The 26,523-nt window shown below is 38.9% G+C and overlaps 1 protein-coding gene across 4 annotated transcripts in view; it reads right to left on the bottom strand.

Annotated features, from left to right (window-relative positions):
* Positions 1-23,245, bottom strand: part of L3MBTL3 (L3MBTL histone methyl-lysine binding protein 3) — a 156,504-nt gene extending 133,259 nt beyond the window's left edge. For 2 of the 4 annotated variants that reach the window (XM_027848665.1, XM_027848669.1), the window contains exons 1-3: positions 23,158-23,245; positions 2,129-2,199; positions 1,025-1,136 (exon numbers count right to left, since the gene is read on the bottom strand). In XM_027848665.1, coding sequence (XP_027704466.1) covers positions 1,025-1,126 — 102 coding nt within the window. In that variant the 5' untranslated portion in view covers positions 1,127-1,136; positions 2,129-2,199; positions 23,158-23,245. Of the gene's footprint in view, positions 1-1,024; positions 1,137-2,128; positions 2,200-3,131; positions 3,296-21,318; positions 21,351-23,157 lie in introns of those variants that run through there. The other 2 variants (XM_027848667.1, XM_027848666.1) reach the window with 2 other exon arrangements.
* Between the last annotated feature and the right edge of the window lie 3,278 nt (positions 23,246-26,523).

Genomic DNA, 26,523 nt, shown 5'->3' with positions numbered 1-26,523 from the left:
ACATTTAAAGTGATTCTATTTACAAAAAAAAATCAATTCATTTGACAATTACTTGATCTATATGTATACCATTATATATTGTAAATCTATATGTATAGTCACTTTTATATGAATACAGAGTAGAAGCTTATCAAATGATGGTACATTCATTCATACTCTCATATAGCATCTTCATTCAACTCACACATTTAGGCAAATATGTGCAATTATTCTATTCCAAAATAATATATAATATAGGCCTTTAACTTCAGACAAATCTATTCATTCTAATATTCAGACAGGTATAAGTTTAGAACTAAAGACAAGACAGACTTTCGATATACATTACAATGGGAGGAATTAAGAATCTTTAAAGAAGTTTATTAACTCTATCATAATACTATAATACCAATTAGTAAGTTATTCTCTAGCAAAGTGATAAAAAGAATAAGACAACTAGAGCTTGATTTACTTAGAAAGCACTTTACACACTAGAAGAATAACAAAGTATAAAACATTTATATATTTAAATTTTTTTGCCCCAAGAAGCAAAAATGCTTCACAAATTTAATTATATTTACTCTTATTATAACAGGATACCCATTTTATGTAGGGAACCTGAAATAGAGAGGTTAAGTAATTTTTTTAAAATAACATAGCCAATAGAACAAGAAGACAAGTCTTATACATTTCTTTTCATGGTTAAAATACACTTGAAAAGTTAAACACTGAAGTTGTTACTTAAATTCTGCACAATAAACAGAAATACGAAGTTCCCTTGTCCTCTACCTTTGGGCCTCACAACTTTTGGGAATGAAAGTCTCTTAATATTTTTAATTTTTGGAAATAATAGAATGGCTTCATAGCTATTTTAGGGGCCCATAATTCATAAGATAAATAGAAAATTTCAGATCTATGCTAAGAACTCACTTGATGTGTGCTTAAGTACTTATTATTTTTGGATGTGTGTTTGACAGAATGGATATACATACACATATTTATTAAAAATGAACTGGCAATAAAAATCTACCTGAAGACAACTTACCTTTAAATCACTTCCTGGCAGAGTACCTACTCCATCTTTCCAATCCATGACACTGAATACATCAAACTCTTGGCCACTTGTGCTAGAAGCAGGTTCATTCATGATGCATGTACTGAAAATATCAACAATGTCATATAACTAACAACTTAACTCCAAGCTCAGATTTACTTCTGAGATTCAATTTTTATATTCACTTCTTCAAACCCACTTAATTCTACATCTTTCATAATCCAAAATGATTTTTAAATGACTACTTCATAAAAGATTAAAATTTAAATTTTGCAGCTGAAGCAAATATTAAGTTATGGTGAAGAATAAGAGAAGTCCTACTTGAATTTCCAGCTAAACAAGAAAAAAAGTAGCATGGAATAATTCTGCTATTCTGCAAAAAGTCTGATTTAATTATTGCTCGGTTTAATGTTACTTAAATTTAAATGATAAACAACGTGTATCATGACAGAATATCAAAAATTCTTGCCATGAATTTAATGATCCCAGATTGTCAACCAGATTTCTCAGTTTTGTTTTCATGAGCCCAGCAAGTAAGCAGGACAGGGAATATGGTTATTATAGAAGTCTGACACTGACAAGAATTATGGTGGGCTGTGTGGACACTGAAAAGTAAAAACTCTCTCAGTAAATTCTTTCACTGAACTAAACTAACAATCAGTTGATTATTTTGAATTTCAGGGAGGAGGTCTGAGAAGATCCAAATGACAAAAGCAGTTAAAGTTAGCCCAGCAACCTCTGATGCTACTTTCAATTCTCAAGAAAATGACATTAACAAGACCAATGTTACATTGTATCCATGCAACATACAGACATGTACACATTTTGTTCAGTCATGTCTGACTCTTCATCACCCCATTTGGGGTTTTCCTTTTCTAGCTCATTTGGCAATTGAGAAAACTGAGGCAAACAGGGCTAAGTGACTTGCCTAGGGTCACACAGCTAGTAAACGTCTGAGGCTAGATTTGAATTCAGGTCTTCCTGACTCCAGGCCCAGCATTCTATCCACTATGCCACTTAGCTGCCCATTATATGCATACATACACACATATAATACTTAAATATTGTTTTCATTCAACAAGGAATAGCCTATACCTGTGTGCTGATTTCAGTTCTGCTGTTAGGATTGACTGACGTCTTCAATATTCTTTCTTCTTATTTTCTTCCTTTAGAGGAAGAAAATGACACGTTAGATTTGTATTCTCAAGTCCATTTCTTGCCGTCCAGATTTAAAACACAGAATTTGAGAAAATACTAGAATTCCCTTTTTGATGGATTTGCCCTCACTGTTTTAGGCAAGGATCGAGCTTAAAAAGGAAGAGGGCCAAGCATGATGGGCATTTTCATAATCCCTGCTGCCAAAGAGTATGAGGCAGTGGGCTACTTGAGTATGGTCCTTCTCAGATGCAATATGGCTAAAGCTGACTGGGTATCCATACTAAGACTCATACCAATATGGTGAACCCCAGATCCAGAGAGTCATCAGGCTGCCTAAGGAGGAGAGAATCGGCTCAGGTCAGAAAAATGGAACAGGTCAAAGCTTCTGTTCCCATCAACAGGGGGATCAGCCTAACAGTGCTCACTATTACTCCCAGCCTAGGCAAGACAGACTCAGTCTCCAAAAAACAAAATGTGGGGACTGGGGTGAGGGAGAGGAAATTGGCCCACAGAAATTATAAAATACCCAGTGAACAAAAAACCCACTATAAAGCACGGCTTTCAGCTACGCAGTGGGTTTTCTCTTAACCCAAATATGTGTTATCTAGCAAGAGGCACTGATTTCCCATTAGCTAATGGTAAGCAAAGTGACTTCCTTCTAACAGCTGGTACAGTAACAGTAATTACACAATTTCTTCCAGTATAGAGGCTGAGTATAACCTGAATAGCCCTTTAGAGAAAAGTTTCAATGTGGTATTTGTTTGGTTTTTTTTTTTTTTTGGTCATTCAGTAAACAGCATGTTTAGTCCCACTATTTTCTTTTGCAACTGAATAATAAAAGTTTTTTGAGAAAGAAAAATAATGTCAAGACATTATTTGCAATATAAATATTTTTGCTTATTATATGTCAGATGTGACCATGTTGAATGTCATCACATACCTTTCTTGCTTTGTGTAAGTTGCTGCTTCGAACATAACATAACCAATTCTCACTAGCAGCTGGGAGGGATAGCAAAGTTCAGGAATTTCACATATTACAATACACACACACACACACACACACACACACACACACGCACGCACATATGAGTCAAGTCACCTAGTTGCTGCACAGTATTCATTACACTAAGCAAAATGCTTGGGACTTGATAAGTAGTCATTTAGAATACTGGGGAGAATTAATAATCTACATACCTAAAATTCATAAACAACCATAAAAAAATTCACACTAGTCAAATTCCAATGCCCTTTTCCCAAATCTAGAATTGTTCTAAAATATTGTATGTATTTTGGATGACTATAGAAAAAGGAAAGTTGAAGACAAATGCTACACAATACTTATAAATAATGTCTATTGTTTTTGCATCATATTAAGCTTAAGATGCAACATAGATTAGTGAATAGAGAACAAGCTTACAAGTCATGATGATCTGGGTTTAAGTACCATTTCTGACATCTTCTGGTTCTATAACTCTGGACAAATTATTTAACTTCTCAGTGCTCCAGACCAACGTTTAAAACTCTGAATTGCAGAACTATATGTCATCTGTAATGATATGTATAAGTTCCTCATTCAAAGCTCTCGATACACAACAATGAAATTTAAGTTACAGATGGTAACTAGTAGCCCATATATTTAAGATACTGCTTCAGATTCAAAATTTACACATTGCTTTACCCTGAAGATCATGACTTTTAAAATTTTCTATAAAAATGGTAGCATGAAGAGTATTTTACCATGTTTCCATCCCAGTAACATAATTTTAAAGCCAGTGGCTACTTTGCACCTTGGTTAAATATCATTGCTAAGTCTTGGAGCCACTGGCACAGATTATGCATTTTTCTTCCATCTACTAATCGGGTACCAATGCCAACAGTCAATATTATTTTGGCAGGAGCTGTCTCTTCTGTGACATTACAAGTCCTTCCTCCTCAGTATTCAGTTTTCCTCTTCCATAGGAAAAAAAAAAGAAGGAAAAAAAAGCACTTTATACTTCAACAAATAAGAGTTCTGAAAGCTAACATTTTAAATACTGTGGTGAATATTTTTCTCTTCAATTCAACTGGTGAATGCATAATCAACACTGGCAGTGATGAAACCAGTTTAATCTGTTCAAAAACCTTGTTGCACAGTTATGTTTGTAATTGATGCCACTATACTAAGTCACTGCTAGGAAGTTGCTAAGATGAATCAACAACCTAAAACTGATATTTAACTCAACCACTATATGCAAAATTATCATCCTGGAGTGCAGAAAAGGAAAGACAATTCTTAAAGACTTAAGACCTCTAACCAACTAAATACTCAACCAGGATTCCAGATTTCTGCTGAAAAAGAATGTGTCCCACCTCATGACAAAGAGATTGTAGACTAAAATAAAGAAAAAATGCATTTTTGGATGTGTCCAATGTAGGAATTCATTTTGTATGACCATATTTATGTGATGGAGGGGTTCTGTATTTCCTTCTTTCTTTTTTTCCCTCAGTGGGTGGGGGAGGTGGAAGGGAGGGGAAAAAAAAGAATGCTTGATAATTGAGAAAAAAACTGTAAAAAATGGAAAGAAAAGGGCCCTTGAATGCCTTTACTCAGAGAATAAAAGAAATTCTCCTTTTAAATGGACAAAATAGAGTAAAGACCGTGCCCTCCCAATACATGACTCCTACCTTGGTGTTTAAAAAAAAATGATCTTTAAGTACAAGATTGAAAAGGTAAGCTAAGGCCTTCTCAGTGTCTCCCCTGACTGGCAGGTAGAACAGAAAGGAGGCAAAATCCACTTATGGCTGAGTCTATAACCAGACTTTGTGTATGTGTCAGTCACTATGATGCCAAAACAGTCAGAAGGGGGAAGAAGTCAATCATTCGTCATATCTACACGATGCCAGTTCTGGCTGAAATGATAAACTAAGATTAGGTCTTCATGTTGGATGTCTACTCCCATGATATACACATTAAAATATAGGACCATCTCAAATACCTCTTCTTGAAAATGATGAGAAGAAACAGCTCTCCTCAAAGCGTGGCTTCCTCTGTTGCTATAAACCAAGGGAAGATGCGTAGGGTACACTTCTAGTGGATACCACTTGCCAGGTAGCTAGTTTAACAAGCACTTACTGAGAAAACTACATTAGGTATCTCTTCATCACTGCAGTAGCCAAGAATGCAGTAACTACGATTTTCTGCAGAAAATGGGTGGAACATAATGCCCACTCACTGCTAACTACATTCCTTCCCAAAATCATCTCATCAATCTGAACCTTCCATAAAAACAGAGGAGAAAGATAGCAGAAGGGTCAGACAAGGGAAGACATCACAGTTAACCCACTTGCTTGATCCCACATTCAATAATTTCATTCAATTTTCGTCAATAAATTCAACAAAAATTTAAGTACCTACTTTTCCCAGAGAAATATGCTAGTGATGATAGTGGTGAAACAAAGTTTAGGTAATGAAAGGTCACTGACCTCACAGAGGTTGCAGTCAAGTAAGGGAATAAGACAAGTTAATTCAGTATTTTTGTTGAATTTTTAATTGTTCAATACAATCAAGTAGAGAGATGACAAACGTAAATAACACAAAAGCACAATGTGTGTAGAATAAGACAGAAACTGTAACTGTGATTTGATTGGTACACATAACTTCCTCTACCAATGCAGTTTTACACCTGCTCTGTAATTTATAGTCTTAAGAGGACTGCCCAGAGCACTGTTTTGCCCCATACCATGTATTTCAATAGCTTTAGGTCTTTCTATTTCCTCTTTCTTCCCTCCTCCAATTTGCTCTTCATACCATTATCAAAGAGCCAGCATACATGAGACACAGGGCTTGAACCCCGGTCTTCCTGGTTCTTCGGCTTATTCTCTAGCTACTACCACCATGCTACCTCTCTCCAAGTGAATCACAAGGTACAAAAAAGAGGTATGTGAAGTCTGAAGGGAAAAGTCATCAGAAGGAGGCAACATTTGAGTTGAGTGTTCTAACACAGAGGTGGAAGAGTTCAAGGTGTGGTCTAAGGACAGAAAGAGGCCTGCTCAGAAGTACAGAGAGCATGGAGATGACTTTTATGAGGTCACACAGAAATGATAAGATGGTGTCAAAATGTAGAAGGGCTTGGTTGATAAACAAGAATTTTAATTTTACTTACTGTTAATAGGGAGCCACAAGACTTCTAAACAGGTGAATGATATGACTGGATCAAGACCTCTAAAGACTATTTTGATAACAGTACAAAGAACAGATTGGAGAAGGAAAGAAAAAAACAAACCAGAAGTTATTGAAATTTAAGGCATATAGCAACAAGTGCCTGTAATCAAGTAAGGACATCAGAGATTAGGAGAGGAAGAAGAGAAGTCAAAGACAGACTCTAAAAGAATTAGTTAGTATATAAAAATTATCTGAAGAATTCTCTCACGATGGTTACTAATTCACTTTGACAGGTGGAATCAGTATGATCTGGAAAATGATTAGATAGGAGAAGTGAGGAAGAAGGAGTATTTCAAACATGGCAGACAACTGTTTGAATGGCAGAGCTATTCAAAGAAATGGTGAAGTCAGAAAGAGGAGCAAATTTAGGAGCAAGTTTGGTTTGGGGTATGAATTTGAGGCTCTGAGGAACTAAGGTGCAGCCCTAAAGGCAGCAGAAGATTCAGGTACAAAGTTAGGAAGAGAAACTAGGGCTGGGGATTTAGAACTGGAAGTCTCCTGCACAGAGATAGTAATCAAACTATGGAAATGAATGAGATAAGACAGAAGAAGTTCAAGAATATAATTTGGGGAACATTCGCCTTAAAGGATAAAGAAGAGGATAAGGCCTTAACAAAGATATATAAAAGGAATGGTAGTAAAAGTAGAAGACATGGTATCTTTGAACCATGGGAAAAGGGTATGCTCCTGTATTTCTTTGTAATAAGAGCTAACAGAGACATAAAATAGATATGTGCTCCTTGGGCCAAACCCTGCATCTACCTTTCTTTCATTCACGTGAAAATCTCAGCAGATAACAGAAGTATAATAAATATATCCTATGCCTTGTTCAGTCATGTCCCACTTTGTGACCCCACTGGGGGTTTTCTGGGTAAAGACACTAGAGAGGATTGCCATTTTCCTTCTCCAGTTCCTTTTACAGATGAGGCAACTGAGGCAAACAGAGTTAAGTGATTTATATTGGGTCACACAGCTAATAAGTATCTAAGGCTGGATTTGAACTTCAGGCCCTGTAACCTATCCACACGTAGCTGTCCTAGTATATCCTGTGCCTAGCACAATTCAGGCCAATTTAACAAGCCTTTATTAAGCAGGTACCATGTGTAAGAAACTGAGCTACAATCTCAGCATATAAAATTTTTTTTAAAATGTTTTGACCTCAAGGAGATTAAATTTGACCAAAATATACCTAAATAAACAAATAATAAATACAAAGTAATTTAGAGAGTGAAGGGAGCAGGAGAGTACTAACAATTTGGAGAACCAAGAAAAGCTTCCCATTGATGTTAACAATTGAACTGGTCTTTAAAGGGAGCTAGGGGTTCCAAGCACAGGGAAGGGGTTAAATACAGCTTTCCAGGCATAGGGGACAGCCTATGAAGAGACATGGAAAGAGGAAGTGGAATATCGTTTAAGAGGTAGAGCAAGTAGGTCATTTTAGCCGGATCATAGAGTATGTGAGGGGGAGTAATGTATAATCAGCCCAGAAAGCTAAGATGGAGCCAGATTGTGAAGGGCTTTAAATGCTAAGCTGAACACTGTCTCAGCCCTTGGTACAGCACCTCGCACAGTGGCCACTTTGAAAAATCTTCAGTGAACTGAACTAGATCCTCTTGTAAAGTACATGCACCTCCAAAGGAAGTGGTAGAAAACTAACGAGAATGTTTCTAAGCATGATCACAGTAGTGTTTCAACTGCTTAAAACCCTGAGAAGAACAAGAAACAAAGGGGGAAGGGGAAGCAGAATATAAGGAAATAATAATCGCTATCATTCGTACAGTGCTTTAAGATTTACAAAGCACTTTACGTTACCTCATTTTATCCTCACAACAACCCTGTGAGGTAGGTGCTATTATGATCCCCATTTTACAGAGGAGAAAACTGAGGCAGAGTGTAAGTGACGTGTCTAGGGTCACACAGCTAGTAAGTGCCTGAAAATTAACTTGAACTCAGGTCTTCTTGAATCCAAGTATAGCACTCTATCCACTGGACCACCTAACTGCTTCCAGAAAAGACAATTCCCATTTGTAATAACAGTACAGTCTACAATCTCAACCTGATCAAGAAAAACTAAAGAACATCTATTAGTCAAAGTTCTACATAAAAACTGGTCTCTAAGTTATTTACTTCTCTGTATAGCAAAAGTAGTGCAATCACTGCCCCCAGGAAACCAGGAAACCCTCCTTACTATCCAGCATCAGTGGGGAAGAATAAATGAAGAAAAATTAAAACCCAGACCTTTAGAACAAACTTATTCAATAATGACTTGTGTGTCTGTCTGTGCAAAGTCAAACTCAAAGCATCTTTCAACAAACAGATATTGCTACAAAGTAAAAACTTCAATCAGCCATGACAGATGCCTGCTTTGATAGTGTGCTCACCCTGCCTGATAAGAACTCTGAGTTGCACACATACTAGAATAGCAAAAAGTTGTATGGAGAACTGAGATTTTGTTCTTGGGGCCCATCTCATAAATCCTAGTGAAGTGAGTAAAATCTAGAAGATTGCAAAGTAAGTTTTGATGCCAAAATAGTACCTTTCTGTAGCATTTGGTCATCTGTCTACTGTCCAGCACTTATTTTGAGAAAAAACCCTTTAAAAATATATAGTCTTCTTATTTATTTTTGATTATTTATACGACCTTTAAATTACTTCCTTCCACCTCTTTCATAGTACCATGACAAGACTCGTCTGTTTATAATGCAGTAATGGTACATTTGGCCTTTTCACTGTTGTTGCCATGATGATTATATGCAAAGGATTAGCTACCAGAGGCACCAGTTCTTCATAAATCTCGACTTCCTGCCCTTCTGTGTGTTACCATAAGAAGGATAAAATTATTTGAGGCTGAAACCTAACCTACTTCCTCTCTAAAGGAGGGAGGTAGGGGGAGGTGGATAGGGGAAGATTTAGAAAAATAAGAAAAGAAGCTAACCCCCTCCCCCAAAAAAATCTAGATTAGAGAACTCATGGGAATTGGAGTCAGAAACTATTATCTACAATGTAAAAAGACATGCTATATTTGATATGCTCTGCTCTCGCTGTTTATTTGGTTTTAAGTTAAATATACACTTCACAAGATAAGAAGCAAAAATACCCTTAAAATACCTAGTACAACAAAAACTTTCATACTAGAAAAGATCAGTACCCAAACACAAACATTTTTGGAACTAAAAAACAATGTGAAAGAGCCTACTTCGAAGGAAGATATGTATTTGTGTTAAGAACATAATTTTTTTAAAAAAGTAATATATCATAAGACTAAAAATAAAGCTGCTCACTCTCCATTAATTTGTCTTAACGTTTTCATAAGTACACAAATAACAAGATTTAAATTAAAGAATCACTACTATACAGGATTCAGATTTGAGTGTGATTTTGCTTTTAATTTTTTTTTCTCCACAGAAAAGTCATGTCTTCATACTTAACTCAATCAATCATTTGCAGGTCAATAGGAAAATGATGCCATTTAGATTAAACATTTAGTCAAGAAAGCCAAAATTATAAAACCACAAACATGGGGTCTGATCATCTTAATACCTAAATTATATTGACCACTTAGGGTTTCAATTCACTTCTCAGAGCTCAATCATTTTAACATATTGGGGACTGGGGGAGGGGGAGGCGCAACACTAATCAAACAGATTTCTTACAACACTCATAGTATCCTGGTATAATTTATTTAAGTAACTACTGGTTTATTCCAGCAATTACATACAGCATAAAGCTGGAGTCTCTCTAGTTGCTAAGATGCTCCAGCTAGTGGAAATCCAATTCCTTACTACATAAGCCACACTTCAGGGAAGGCAAGCATTGAGATATTTAACAGAACTGGATATGAACTTATCTCTTTAGTTTTGAATTATTCTAAGTCCATTATTGTTCTATAGGGTACTCTAGTAACATAAACTGATTCTCTAAGATCCCCTCCAGTTCTAAAGAGTGGAGGATTCTAAGTTTTGGTGGTGTTACAATGTTTACTGTAGCTTGAAACCACTTCGAAGGGGTCAAACGATTTTCTTATTTGTAACACTGAATGACTATACAAGATACAAAGTTTTAACAACTTAATTGTTGCCTCTCGCTGCTTCTAGGAAGTTAGGAAGTTTCTCTTTATCATCCAAATGAGTTTTTGGTCATATTTCCAGAAATGCTGTCTTTCAACTCATTTCTGATTTTTTCCTCCCAAATATTTCCTCTTTTTTTCTGTCCCCCCTCCCTTTTTTGTCTTAATGGCTTTTATAGACCTAGGTCACTAACTGCGAATTTACCTTCCTTTTTCTTGAGAGTTTAACTCCACTGTCTCATCAGGTTTCCTCTATAAATAGCAACTGAAATCCCTGCCATAGAGTTGCCATGATACTCAAATCTATACCTACAGATACCACTGCTAGGCTTATATCCCAAAGACATCCAAAAGAAAAGGAAAAGGACCTATCTGTACAAAAATATTTGTAACAGCTTGTTTGTGGTGGCTAAGAATTGGAAATTAAAGGGATGCCTATCAACTTGGGAATGGCTAAACAAGCTCTGGTACATGATTTTAATGGAATATTACTGTGGTGTAAGAAATGATAAACAGGATGATTTCAGAAAAACCCAGAAAGACTTACATGAACTGATGCATAGTGAACAGAACCGGGACAACATTGTACACAGTAACAGCAATATTTGTCAATGAAGAACTGTGAATGACTTCACTAATCTCAGCAATACAATTATCCAAGATAATCCCAAAGGACTGATGATGAAGCATACTTTCCACCTCCAGAGGAAGAACTGATATTGATGGAATATAAACTGAAACACACTATTTTTAACTTTCGTTCTTTCGTTTTATTTCTTATTCAAGTCCCCTTATACAAAATGACTAATATGGAAATGTTTTACATAACTGCACATGTATAACCTATATTTGATTGCTTACTGCCTCAGGGAGGAAAGGGAGAGAGGGATAGAATTTGAAACTCAAAATTTTTAAAATGTTTAAAATTTTAAAAGTAAAAAGAAATTAGAGGAGAAAAAAAATCTATACCTGCAGAATGCTTTCTTCTAGTTACAGCTAATGCTCAACAAGCCAATATTTGTTATGTCTGATGGGTGGTCTGATGTTCACTGTAAAGCAGAACACCTGTCACCTGCACCACTCATTTTACACTTCAAACTCTGGCTTGTATGGTTATCTCTTAAAGTACATGCCTTTTTTTCCCCTCTCTCTTTGAAGGCAGGGGACTTAAGAGGCTCCATATTCCAACTGCCCACCAGCAAAGTACATCAACTTGCATGTAACAGAAACTAAAAAAAAAAAATGTCTTGAGCAAACACTGATTTAAGTTTTAAATGCACCTGAGATTCAGTAAATGTGTCTTTCCTGACCCATCTTGTAAATTAAAATGGTCATGCCTTAAGGAGATGTCTTTCTCCAGTTTCGGTTTTCCCTCAACACCACTCCCTCAGACTGATTTCACTCACTGACTTCATGCTGAATATTGGCTAGAATAGATATAATCCACTTCCTAATTTGTCACCATCTATTCAGCCCTGTTTGCATTATCAGTAGAACAAGAGTAGCCTCAACACAATAAAGAGTCATTTTGACAACATTACCTGAAGGTAAGAAAGCTCTTTATAAAATGCATCTTTCTCCTCCTTCATTCAACTCCCCAAAACTTGAAATTTATTCTTATTTATCATATTTATGTCTGTGAAAAAAGAATCATGTTTTTCTCTTAACTCTACAAAAGAATTCTTTACCCATAACAGAATGATACAGATTCTTTCCAAAGCAGGTCCCTCCTTAGGAACAGAACAGGTCAGCCAAGTCAGAACCATACCCTATCCAGACTGTCATCTTCTGAACATGTCAATGGTCACAAAGTACACTGGAAATGAGACTGTGGGTAGATCAGTCCAAATCAATAACCAGCACTGGAAAAATTAAACGGGCATACTCCATTAGATCAGCATCATAATATTCTTGTCATAGAGCAAAACATGAAAGAAGGTGATGATGCATTAAAATGTAGCCCACAGGACCTCAAAAAAGTTAATGCACCAGATTCTGTGGAAAGAGCTGATTTGGGGATCAGGTTTTGAATCTGGCTTTGCAACTTACTACAAGTCACTCTACCTCTTTAGGTCTCAGTTTCCTCATTTGTAAGGGGAGAAAGTTGGACTAGATCAGTGGTGTCAAACTCAAATAGACACAGATCCCTATGATTTAGAAAACCATAAATTAACATTATCTTCATTGTATTGTGTTATTTTATTTCTTAAGCAGTTCCCAATTACATTATAATCTGGTTCAGGTCACTCTCGGGAGTTTTGTGGGCTGCTAATTTAACACCTCAAGACCAAGTGAAATCTAAGGGTACCCTCTAGCTCTAACAGTCTTTGATCCATGATTTTTCTAGGAGTCTGGCTCACTGGCTCCCAACAGAGACTCAGGCCTTATCTCTTTTCCTTCATACTTCGAAACTGTTACACTGTCCTCATCATTGTAATAGGGTACTAAAAGACTCGAATAAACTACTTGAAAGGCAGTGTGGCTTAGCAGATAAAGGGATAGCCTTACATTCAGGAAGACTAGGGTTCAAGACCATCCTCTGAGATATATAAACTGTTTGATCTTAGGCAAGTCACTTAACCACCTCAGTGTCTCCAGGATATTTCTTAATATTTACATTGGTATATATGGGTGTCTGTATACATATGAACACACACATATATACACAGACATATATTTGTTCTTTTTGATAGAGATAGGCAGAATTATTAGCCCCATTTTACAGATGAAGAAGTTAAGGTTTAGAAGGTTAAATGACCGGCCTTAAGGTCTAATTCTGCACGGATATTTAAACCCAGATCTTCTTGATTCCCTAAGATTATCAAGCTGAAGATTTGTACATCAAGATTTCCTATACCAACCAGAAAAAAATAGCACCTGGACCAAAGAAAAAAAAAAGTAAACTCCTTTAAGGAAAAACTTCTACACAGAATATGCACTACGTAAAAGCTGGTTAACTAACCTGCAGAAATATAGCTCTTATTCACAGCTTATTCACAGAGCAAATTTTTGGCACTGAGGGTTCAAAAAGGTACCGGCCCTACCCCACATAAAATTTAACTACTTAGGAACAAGCTATCTTAACTATCTGTTAGCTGAGAAATTTTTGTTTGGAAAAGAAATTTCCATGCTTCTCCTTCCTCAATAATTTGGATTTTGACTGTGTAGCAACTTCATCAGAGGATATAAAAGTAATAAAAGAAAAAGTAAAACTCAAAAGTGTCAATATTTAACTTCATAAAGTTGGGTGTAGACAAAGGTTGAAAATTATGAATAATATAGAGTATATCATAATGGAAAGAATATTTGATTTACATATATTCTGAGGACCCCAATCAGAATCCAGACCTTACACAGCTAAAGTTCCAGCAGACTGGGTGGTTCAAAGTGGGGGGACAAAACACTGATCCAAAAGGCAGGACACTCAAGTTCTATTTTCAGCCCTACCACGGGGTTCTGTGTTACCACACCAAGTCTATCTGAGCCTCATTTTCCTTGCCTATAAAACGAGGGGGTTAAATCTTCTCTGAAGGTATCTTACAACTATAACATTTCATTATTCTAGTCACCTAATTTTTATCCTGACTTTTCTTAACAAATTCCTATAACTCCAATATTAATTACAGTATATAAGTTCTCATCACTCTAGTTCTCCTATGGACCATCAGCCTATCACTTTTGTAACTAAAATTAACACTGTTCCAAATTTGGAGCATTTGTTCATGCTATTTACTACTATCACTTAAGTATCCAATTATTGCTACCCAACCCAGCTTACACACACAGACAAACACACACACTCACACTCATACAAAAAAACCTCGACATTAGAATTGTATAAAAATGTGATCTTTGCCCTATGTAAAAGACAAAGAGAGGTCTATATAAAAAAGGCCTATCTAAAAATCAGAAGCCACATATTCTTTTACAGAAAACCAATCCTGTTCCAGTACTTTGAAAAGTCAATGCATAACACTCCTTAAAACATATCATTTAGGAATTAAATCTCTATACTTTGTCCTTTAAATTTCCCTTTCACAAAGATAATTTCAACAAACCACCATGTCTTAATATGCAACATATTGTACTCTTTATGCATAAAGAAAATATAGTATTTGTCTGCAGTGTTTCCATATATTTATTTTCCTCATGCTGTCTGTGCTAAATTGTAGACAAGGTTAATATCTGTAAGAGTGGGGAACAAATCTGTTTAATATGTTGAATACAGTGCTCCACAAGTTGATGGATATAGTAAATACTTTGTTAATATTACTTTCTTGGTTATTTATAACTTACGGTTTTTAGACCTTATATACATGTGTTATAATGTTGCCACTCAATCTGAACTAATCCTGATCTTTAAGGCAGAGAAATGAAAACAAAAAGATGACGCGGAAGAAAATAAGAAAGGTAAGATATAAAAAAAATTAACAAACACTGTAAATTCCATTATCTAAAATTCATTTCCTCCCTGTCCCCCACAATGTGAGGTGCACAAACATACGTTAGTGTCCTGCACACAGTAGGCACTTAATATTTTTTAACAAAGAATGAAATAGTAGAATATCAACTGGTTGATATACTACACCCATGTGACCAATTACCTCCCACTGACCTCACCTGTCCTTTACCCAGAAAAAAAAAAAACAAACTCTAGAGAAGAGATGGGTTACAACAAAAACCTTATGGGACTCCAGCTGAAAACTCTGAATTGTCTCTGCCAAAAAGTTGGCACAGAATGCACTGGAAAGTCACTATAACTCTATTGCGCTACGGAGTGGTTTGAGGCAGATTATCTTGCACCTTAACCAAGGGGGGTTTAGTTACCCACAGGACCTCATTATAAACTTCCCTCTGTTCCCAAAAAGCAGTTATACTGAGGATGCAGTGTAAGATCTTTCAGACTACTGCTATTATGCAAATTTAAAATATTTCGTTCCAGTTCTCCAGTACTTAAGAATAAAACAATCTAACTCCAGTAATGAACATGTGCAAATGAAATGCTAGTTAAGAACCTGCCATCCAGAAAAAATCAAGGACAAATTTAAGGGCTGTTTAAAACTGTCAATTCAAGCGCTCCTTAGACAAATGGGGGTGCAGGTGAGGGAGAAGAGACACCTGCAAACCTCCACCTAAAAATCCCCAGGACATTCTCTCCTCGTCCATACACCAGATCCTTGTCTTCATCCAGTGTTTTTGTTTGTGACCAGGTACCGGAAAGCCTTAATACCTTATTTACATATCTCATAACACTGATGTTATGGCAAGAAAGCAAACAAACAAACAAATTACAAAAGGTGCTATTTCATAAAGCCCTAATCTATCATCTCATTGGGATTTATAAGCGACCCTGGGTTCTTCAAAAGCTATTCCAGAGGAACACAAGCTCTAAGTTGGTTTTCCAAAGGCCAACCTAGCTAAATACAGAGAGACTCATCACTAGTAGGCAGGCCATGTGCTGACAAATTCTTTGACTATGGTAAATGATAACGAATCATAACAAATGATAAAAAAAATGGCAACAAAGAAAAATACAAGATGGACTTCAGTTGCATGTGGCCCTGTTCTTTTGTAGTGACAGTGCCAGATGGTCAGAAAAGGGGACAGAGGATGCTAAGAATCAAATAGCTTTTAGACCCTTCACAATCTTTAACACTACCTTTGGCATTCTAACTGTGAGATCACTGTCCAATGACCGATGGTTCAACAATGTACCCACTACTGACAGAACCGAACCATACTAATCATGACATCTTTTGCTACAAATGAAATCAGTAGGGGGAATAAAGGTATGACAGCTAAATGGAAAGATGGCTTACAGTTTTTTTCTTGGAAGCAAATTAAAGAGTTGTAGGTGTTGGTTTTGTCATGCCCCAAAGACAACAAGAAATATCATTGCATGGAATATTTAATCAGTCCCAAATGCATTGCTCCTTATAAATATGTGCAAAAAGACCACCTGAAGATAGTGCTGATTTAAGTCTGTATATGTGTTGCAGAGGATTGAAGAGGTAGGGAAATTCTTCGAAGAACTTGGTAACATCCTCCAAATGAAATAAATATACACTTTGGTACTTAGTGACTTCAATGCAAAGGTAGAAATAGTTGAAAATAGTGAAAAATGTTAGAAAATATGAATCAGTTGTAAAGATGTAAAAGGTCAAAGACTTGTAGATAAAGCAAAAGCCTCACTGCTATACATATGAATACTTTATTTAATAAAAATACCAGAAAATACTACATAGGCATGATGAGCACCAAATTACGTAACAAAAGATGAAATTGATTATATTTCAACAAACAGGAAATGCCTCATTACTTATGTGGGGTTCATCTTTTAATCACGTGCATACCAATTAGAACACTGACTTACTAAAGGGAGGATTAAAATGAGTTCAAAACTTAAGAAAATAAGAAAAAGATATGGCATGAAATTATAACAACTCTGCCCTGACCTATTTAAACCAGTAACTTATGATGAAAATGGGATATGGATGGAAGAAAGATCATGGACTCAGATTATAACAATAGCATACAGAACTTCAATCCATGTGAATCAACTGCAATAAGAGAGAGGCTAAAAAGTACCTTAATTAGAAAACATTTGATGTATTTGCATATATATATACATATATATGTATATATATATGGTAGTCAAGGTCAGCACCAGAATGGAATATAAATGTCTTTGCTAAATCTTTTAAAGGATGTAGGCAGCTTATGAGTGATATCACCTTGGAGAAACAGAAGAGGAAAAAAACCATTTTAAGAAATGTTGTTGAGAAACCTAACTAAATAAAGTCACCCCAAAAGTATTTAAGGTTGAAAATGGAAGAACCACAGAGAAAAAATGGAAACAATCTGGAAATGTTTTTATAACCAACATATACATATATGTGTATGTATATGTATGTATATCTATATGTATAAATATAGATATACATATTTTTTTTAAACCACCAAGGTCTACAGAATCCTTACATTTGGACTCTAACATCACAGTACTAATTGAACTTAAAGAAGAGGTAGAAATGGCACCAAAGAAAACAAAGATGGGAAAAGCAGCTAGATTAGACAATATAAAAGATCCATTCTAGAAGTGACACAATCGCGGGGGTGCTAAGAGATCTATTCAACAGACATCTGAAGAAAAGGAAGATGCCCAAGGTTTGAGGGAAAATTTTTTTTCAGATCTATTAATATCAAAATAAGGCAACCAAGAACATCAGCAAATACCAAACTATATTCCTACTTCCCAATCAACATATATTTGTTTTTTATGAAAATCATCTATACAGAGAGAGAGAACACACATTTTCAATGAAGGCACTGGTGAAGAATAGGCAGGCCTTTGCAAACTAAATTCCACAGGTCCCATCTTTAGCAAATAACAACTAACTGAAAAAAGTATCAAATGCAAGTTCCCACTTTTTATTGTTTCTTGTTTATGAAGAAGCATTTGATTTCATACAGCAAAATACAGCTCTCTTCCCACAAGGTATCATCCATCCAAACATCAGAATTACACATGGCCCCTTGAAAGATTTAGCAACATAGATAGCCTTCTTTGATAATCATCTGATCACAAATGAAACCGGGAGATGTATGCTAGTCAGAAGTATTCACTAATGTCATAGAAAATATTCAGTCCAAGGTCCCATCTGAAGAGGATTCCCTAGGGATAATGAGCTCCTGCAAGTACTCCTACTGACAGATGACATCATGATAGCTACCTCAAGCCCCAGAGTATTTGCAGTCTGCTGGAAGAAATACAAAACCACCCAAAAGAGTTTGGATCATCTACACAGGAAAAACCAAGTGGATAAAAAATTACTATTGTCAGTTCAAATCCAGCCTCATACACTTGACACTTACTAGCTGTGTAACCGTGGGCAAGTCACTTAACCCCGTTTGCCTCACCAAAAAGCAACAACAACAACAACAAAAAAAAAACCCACTACTATTGTCCAGACTATATCACAAGTAGTTAAATGGACAACCTATAGAGTTTGTCCATTTGTGTATATATATATATCTTGATCGGATAGTACAAAAGGACAAGGTGGACACAGAACTGACTGGCAGGAGAAACTGCAAAATAACTTTCATGACCCCAAATTTCTGCCAGAAACAAAGGTCCATATTTTTAATACCAATATTCTATCAGTGCCACTTCATGTCTGTGGAGTCATCAAACACTCATAATTACCAAAAAATTAGAAAAGAGTATCACTCAAGAGGGCAATATAGAGGCAATATAAAGCAGCCCCCACGGTGTCTCTCTCCCCCCTACTCATACCCACCTCAGCTGCACACTCACTCACACTCTCATGCCCAGGGTGTGAGCAAGGCACAACATAAAACAAATGAGTAACCTAAAAGAAGTGAAGGATGTCCCCACAGAAATGTATGATCAAAAAATTGTCTGCTGATATGGCCAGAACAAGAATATGAGTAGACAGCTTTCGTATTCTTCTGTTATCTTCTACGTGTCAAGAGAAAGCAAAAAAAGGTCTCTAGCACATCCCATAAACTCCCAGTACTGAACTCAGAGGAGGCCATGGACAAGAGTCGCATGAGATGGGCAAGCATAGAAGGTATCTGCATCCACAGAGGAAACACTCATGCTGATGAAATCACAGGTCTATTTGGGTATCACAGGAATCCAAGGCAAGATTTCTTCCACAATTTCTGCATTGGAAACCTAAGTTCTGAAGCAATGACAGCTGAATACAAAATGGATCTGTGAATTGATTCCCTCCAACAACACAAATTGCAACTCATTTGTGTCTGCCATCCCCTGAAACTTTTGTTAACATTCTCCCAAAAGTTATGGGGTAGGGAGAGGTCCACCAAATTTGCTACAGGCTTTCATTGAATTCTCTTGACATTTTGAAGGTACCAATAAAGTACTCTGGTTGTCCACCTGTCATTCCTGTAATACAATTCCTTTGATGAGATACTTTATAACTTGTTTAAAACTAAAGTGCCGTTTGGGCTGTAAGCTTTAATTGCCCCAAACAGTAGCCACACACAAAAATTGTCTTTTAAAAACTGTAAAAAGTCTACCAAGTCATAGATTGGCCACCTAAAGAAAAAGATGAAAACCACTTGCTGCACTAAGTCTCTACATCTATCAGGTTTTAAACCTAACAAGTCTCCAAAAAAAAAAAAAATACATTCAGCACATGAAGGTGGGAGGGGGGAATAAAAGGAACTGCTATAATTAGTCTTTCCATGTATTTCAAGATTTTTTTAAATTATAAAAAGCTTTTTCAAAATAAATTCGATTTTTTCAAACTGATGATTTCTAAGAATCACAAAAAATTATAAACAGCAGGAACTTTAGAAATCAATCCCTCTCATTTTTCGCAGAAGGTAATTGAGATCATTCTAAGTATATATGGGACTAAAACAAACATCAAAGGCAATTTTGAGTCAAACTGCTGTTCCATTTTTTAATGTTTTAAAAATATAAACAGCCTTTGTATCTTGACAAAATTTACTACAAGTAAGTCTATTTTGCCTTAAAACTCAAAAACAGTACTATGCGTGTTGGAGGCTGCCTCAAAACACAGCCTCGTTCACAATAAAATAAATGCTTGTTGCTCATCCAGTGACCTTTGGATCTCAAGTAAAGGCACAGACCTCTGGGTTCTAATCCTACCTTCATGACTCTATGATTTAGCAAATTCACTGTTCTTAGGTACACAGCATTCCACATCCACTCTTGGACACTGGTTGAGGGCTCCTAATTACTTCCAGGTCTAAATAGATACTTTCCTCCAAGTAAAGGCCAGACTTTGTATTTTGCCTTCCGAACTTGAAGACGCGACTTTAACCACTAGAGGTCTCCCCTTGGCCAGTTTTGCACGTACGCTATTTTTGCTGCACTTGAAACTTTCTGGAGAAAGCCTCTCTCTCTTCGACTCAGCCAGTGTTTTTTTTCCCTGAAAAACTTGCGCAAAAATCCACGCGACCGAGGTTCATCAATAACCAGGTCCCTGGCTTTACGGGATCTAAAAAGAGGGCATCACTAACGATGCTCCAAGTGTTGTTTTTTTTTAAACTAACCAACCTGCAAACTTGAAGCGGGTTATAACACCCCCCCCAACCACCCCACCCTCAAGTTCTTTCTTCTTAAGTGAATTTCACATCTGCAATCTGACTTTTCTTGTGAACTTGGGGAACAATTAGAAATCTATTTCCGCCTTGGTTGCGGCGCACTTTCCTTTCTCTCCTAATCAATTTTTCTGTCTTTTTTTTTTTTTTTTTAAAAAGGGGGAAAAAAACAAGGCGGTAAAGGGAGGGATGGATCCTGAGCTGGGGGAAGGGAAGGGAAGGGCCGGGGTGTTCAATGCGCCTGAGGAAGTTGCATAAGGAAAGAGGCTCCGTTTTTTTCCTCCTCCAACAAAGTCGGCGGCGTGTCCGGGGAACGGGATGGGAGGAGGGAGAAGCCGGCATATTTTACCTCTATCTCCCGGGGACTGAGGCTCGCCTGGGTCATACCCACCCCGCAGGGAGCAGACAGACTCCCAGACACCCCCACCCCTCCAAGGGGAAGGCGGAAAGGAAACCGCCCTCTTTTTAAACTTTCTCTCACGGTCTAACCGTGGGTCGGGCTCCGGCCAAAAAGGAAAAAAAAAATCATAGGGACTTTCTTTTAAAATCTGTACGGGTAATAAAAGTTTTGCAAACGCTCGAAGTTCGTGGCCCCCACCCCCGCAACCCTCTCTCTTCCCTCACCTCGGGGGGATGGGGGTGCGCGGCGGACAGCCTCGGCTTCGGAGCTCCCCAATCCACATCGCCCCCCCCACCTCCGCATCCCCCGGCCGGCCTCGACTTCCCTGCCCCCCATACCTGGTCTCCCGCCTGCCGCCGGGCGGGTGGCGGGCCCAACACCCCTCAGCCCCGGGCGCCCGGGCGGCTGTACCCGCACGCGCAGCAGGCGCCGGGGGCGCAGGCTGGACTTTGCCTCTACCTCCCCTCCATACATACACACACGCACATACACACAGACACACACACATACACACACACACACCAGCCCCCTTTTCCCTTCCCCCAAATCGGGGCGTAAACAAGTTGGGGAGAAGCAGCCGCCACCGCGTCTCCCCCCCTTCTCCCCGCCGCGGCTGCACACTCACACACACCCGCGCCCGCACCCGGCCGAGTGCAGTGAGCCGCCGGCGGCGCGGCGGCGGCGGCGGCAGCCCAGACCCCGGCGGTCCTCCAGCAGCCCCCTCCACCTTCCCCTTCCTTCCTACCCCCCCTCCCTGAAACGGGACCCGAAGGCCCCCAGCGCCTCCTGCCCGCGAGCACTTTCCTGCCTCCGGCAGAAATAAACCGGGGTGTGTGTGTATGTGTATGGGGGGGGTATTTTTGTGCAACTTTCCCAAAATGGCGGAAATTGGAGCTGATCTATATTAAATTCTCACACACTCCGTAGGAAAGGAGGAGGAGGAGGAGGAGAGAAGAAGAAAATGCAAACTCCCCCCCCTTCCTTTTCCTTTTCCTCCTCCTCCTCTTCCCTTCTCTCCTCTCCCTCCTGCGTGTGTGTGTGTGTGTGTATGCGCGAGCGAGTGTGTGTGTGTATGTGTATGAGTGCGTGTGCGCGCCGTGGGTCGGAGAGGCCTTTCCACCGCGCACACACCGAGCACACCCTGGGGGAGACGCGCTTGCACATTCAACCAGTCTATTCTCCGCAGTCCGAGTCCGGAGAAAGTCCCCCGGCCTCTTTTTCCCACTGCCTCGAGCTCCCGGACTTGTCCTGCTCGCTCGCCCGCTCGTTCTCCCCTCCCGTGCGCTCGCTCGGCACAAAGGCCACCCCGGGGGGAGCGGAGAGGAGAGGAAGGGGGCCGACGACCGAGAGTCGGGGCCGGGGGGTGAGAAGCGGGGGAGATCGGCACAGGAAGACCTGCCTCCCCCCCCGTGCTCCCCCCTCGCCTCGTCGCCCTTCCCCACCCTCAGCCACCACCTAACCCCCCCCTCCCCTCTCGTCCCCTCCCCGCCCGCTCGTCGCCTCCCCCCCTCCCCGGGCTGCGGCTCCGCTGCACCCACACATGCACGCACCCAGGGCCGGCGACACAGCGCTCCCCACCCTCCCCTCCCCCTCCCCGCACCAACCCCGCGCTCAGTGTCAGCAAAGAGACCAAAGTGACCATCTCCGGGGGGTGGGGGGCGCGCGGGGGAGGTGGCACCCCCACGCATCCCAGAGCCTGTGCGCCTGGCGAGAGCCTTCAGGCGGCCAAGCTGAGCCCCGGCTCCCCTCCTCGCAGCCCCCCACACCCTCCTCTGTGTGCACGCCAAAGGAAAAAAAAATACAAGTCTCTCCTCCTTCTCCCCCCCCCATTTTTTTCCTTTCTCTTTTCTCTCTCTTTTGTTCCTCTTTCACACTCTCACACACTCTACTTCGCAGGGTGATGCCCAGAGACGCCCCTCTCCAGCCATTTCCGAGTCACTTGCCCACTTTTTCCCCGGGATTAAGTTTGCTTCTCTTTCCCAGAGGCGGAGAGAAGTGGGGGAAAAGCCCCTTCTGTCCTTTTCCCCTCCCCTGATCGTTTCACAAGAGGAGGGTGCGCTTCCTTCCTTCTATAGGTCTCTGAACTTTCATCTTCACCCAGAAAAATAAATGAATGGCTTTGGCACGTACAAATCTTCAGATTAATTAGAGATTAGATCAGATCAACCGCTTCTTACCCCCAAATTTTCTCTTTTTTTTTTCTCCGTCTCACGAGTAGTCCTGACAAATGGTCCAGGGCTGTGGGCGCAGTGCGCATGTGCGCGTAGAGTCAGGGCTGGGGAGAGGGGAAACTGCGCTGCTGCTGCTAAGGCTGCTGCTGCTGCTGCCGCCGCCGCCGCCGCTGCCGCCGCTGTTGCTGCCGCCGCCGCCGCCGCTGTTGCTGCCGCCGTCGCCGCCGCCGCTGCTGCTGGGGTGTCTCATTCTTGCTTCCCTATTACTGCTGCTTCGCCTTCGCGGCTGGAAAGCAGCATTTAAAGCCTGTTAGCAAATGCAGCGACCAGCAGATACTATTTCAGGTGCATCTTTTCTATAGCCTTGTCAAACGACTCAGAGCCGTTAAGGCACAGTAAAAACACACATACACACACACGCCATACACACACACACAAACAAAATGGGAATGAGTGGCCAGGTTTTAGGTTTCTTTGTTTATTTTTTTTTTTTATTTTACTTTTCTTAAAACAGTGTTCATGGCCGCTAATCTTCTCTGTGCTTATTTAAACGTATGCATTCGGCCATTAAAGATTTTTTTTCTTTTTTTTTACAAAGGCATCTCTCACACAAAGCCTAGAGAAGTAGCGGTACGTGCCACAGGTAGAGAAAAATAAGAAATAAAGTTTCACTTCTTGAAGTGATAAAGATTTGGTTTCTTTGGGACTCAAACTATGTAAAAAACATGACTATGAAACTTGTGGGTTCTTCAGGTTTTGTGATCTTTTATTGAAAATGTGAAACGTTTAGGTCTAGGTCACAACTTAGAAACCAGTGATTTAAGCAGATGACAATGAAACACACAGAAATTACTACCTTATTGAAAGCTTTAATTACTTCATTCAATTATAAAGTGGCCATGAAGTCCTAGGACTGAGAACTGGTACACCTTTGTCAACACATCAGAACTGGAGGGGGTCAGTATTGCATTTAGATATTGACAATTTTCCACTATTGACAACATGTCTCCATTTAGACCTCTCTTTCTCTATTAGCTAAAAAATATAATTAAATAAAACAAAACAACAAAACACACCCTCATAAATTTCAAATAATTGGGGTTGTATTAAATATTTGTATGTCAATACCATAACAGTTGACAATTTGAAGAAAAGATTAGCAAGTGTGATTTCAGGAATCAGAAATAAAAGGTGTAAAAGCAGTCCTTGAACGCTGGATAGGGGAGGGGCCCCTTCTCTGCTGGAGAGAGGCCTATTTATTTTGCATCTTAACAAAGGGAAGGAGAGCCTTTTCTGAAAATTTTCAGTAAGGCCTACCTAGAATTTAAATTTATCTCTCTGTTGAGTATGCCATATTTTTTAAACTTCCAAAATTAAGATTATTCTTGATGTTTATCTTTCAGTGAGGAAATGTTTTCCTGAACCAAAATAAGAAAATATAACTATTAAATTCCTTTATTTGAATTGTAAAATTAATTATAAAAGAACCCACTTGAATATCTGTGCCATTGGGTTGAAGGGTATGTGAAGGAGGCTGGGTTTAAGCAGAGTGTGTGAATAAATGAAAACCATGGATAATCCCAAACTTTGAGTTGGCTATTGATTTCAAAACCTTCTCTGTGTCCAGCCTTTCTAAGAGCTGTTACCAAACACCCTAATGAACTGATTTGAATTTCAGCTCCTCTCCCTTTCTCTACTAGCCTTGTTAAGAATGAGCTGTGAAATGACCAAAGATAGCATAGCAAGAGGAAAGAAGGGAAGAGAAATATGGTCTGTGAACTAGGTGAAAATTTGTTCATCTACTCCATGATAAACTCAAAGTGATTTTAAGTTATCATTCCAAGAATCTCTTCTAAGTACTTTCTTTGGATAATTTCTGTACCAAATTTACATCATGCCCCCAATCTTGGATTTTTTTGAGGTACCCTGTTTAAAACATGTATATTCCCAAATCTCCTACAGACATTTCCAGTTTTGATAAAATTTCATTTTCCTTTCATCTTCACAGAGCATCAATAAGATTTCTAAGATTCTGACCCAACTCTTCCCAAAATTCAATTAAAAGATTGTTTTTCATAGTTCAATATAATGAGTTGTTGAAAAACAAAACTTGGGGATGTTGAGGGGTATATCTCTAACCTTTCAGGATAATGACATTCTGTCACAAAAATACCCTTTGCTGCCACTCAAAGAGTGACATGAACAGACACAGAGGTTAAGAATACAGACTATTGCTCTGGTCTAGTACTTTTTTTTAATGTTCTTAGACTCTTCGATTTTCCAACTTGACCCCTAAACCAATTTTAGATGCCGATTTGGGTTTTGATCCCTACATACAGTTAGTGGTTAATGGTAACTGCTTCCACAATGTAGACAGAATCCAACCATTCTTTCCTTTCCTGGCTGCCAAATCCTTTCTCCAGGTCTAGGTCATTTTCTCACACATGAACTACACTAACCTCATTGCTAGTCTCTCTACTAGAGTTTTATTCCACACCTTAAAACATTCTGAAAACTGCTGATAAAAAAAACCACTTTCCATGCCAAACATGGCAATCACGTCCTTCTACTATTCATGGCCTTTTTGTGGCTTCTTATCACCATCCAGATCTAGTTCTAAATTCTGACTATGGACTTCAAAATTTTCAACCACCTTTACTACTTCTTCAAGTCTGCACACAGGAATTCTCTACCAGTGGAGCCCCAAATATAACTATGGGCACATAAAGATGTAAATAATAAGGGTAAAAATAGAGGGTAAAGCATTTTGGCTGGGGCCTAGACACATTCAAAAAAGGAAATGTCTTCCAGTGCCCCAGTGTGGTTCTGGCCTAGCTCTTCTTCCAGCATGCACCAACTAGCAACCTATACTTCACCACGGAATCAATTTCTTGCAGCCAACCAGAACCAAGGCATCCCTTTCCCATCTCCAATAGTGTCATGTTCATGAAACAATCCTTTCTCTTATCTGTCTTACCATACTATCCCCTTCCTTTCACAACTGGAAGACAGCCTCCTCCTAGAACCTTCTACAGATTAGACCCATCAATTAATTCATGCTTTCCCTTCAATTTTATTTCTTCATTTATTGTATTCATTGTACAAACCTAACAATGATTGGACAATCAGCTTCAGTAGAGGATTGACCTTGGAGTCCAGGAGACTTGGATTCAAATCCTGACTCTAACATATACAGTTGTGTGACATAAGTAAATAACTTAACCTCTCATTGCCCAGACAACCATCTATGACTATGGTAGATGATCTAAGAGTTGCCTATCTGCATTAATGAGGGAATTTCCACAGTGGGAATTCTCATACACATAAAATCACAGGTCTGACCCCCAAAACAATTTAAAAATGTTGACCAAG

The sequence above is a fragment of the Vombatus ursinus genome, unplaced genomic scaffold, assembly GCF_900497805.2.
Source record: "Vombatus ursinus unplaced genomic scaffold, bare-nosed wombat genome assembly UNPS02006779.1, whole genome shotgun sequence".
NCBI classification, from domain to species: Eukaryota; Metazoa; Chordata; class Mammalia; order Diprotodontia; family Vombatidae; genus Vombatus; species Vombatus ursinus.
The sequence above is the reverse complement of the archived record's forward strand: the minus strand, read 5'-3'. Positions and strand labels throughout refer to the sequence as shown.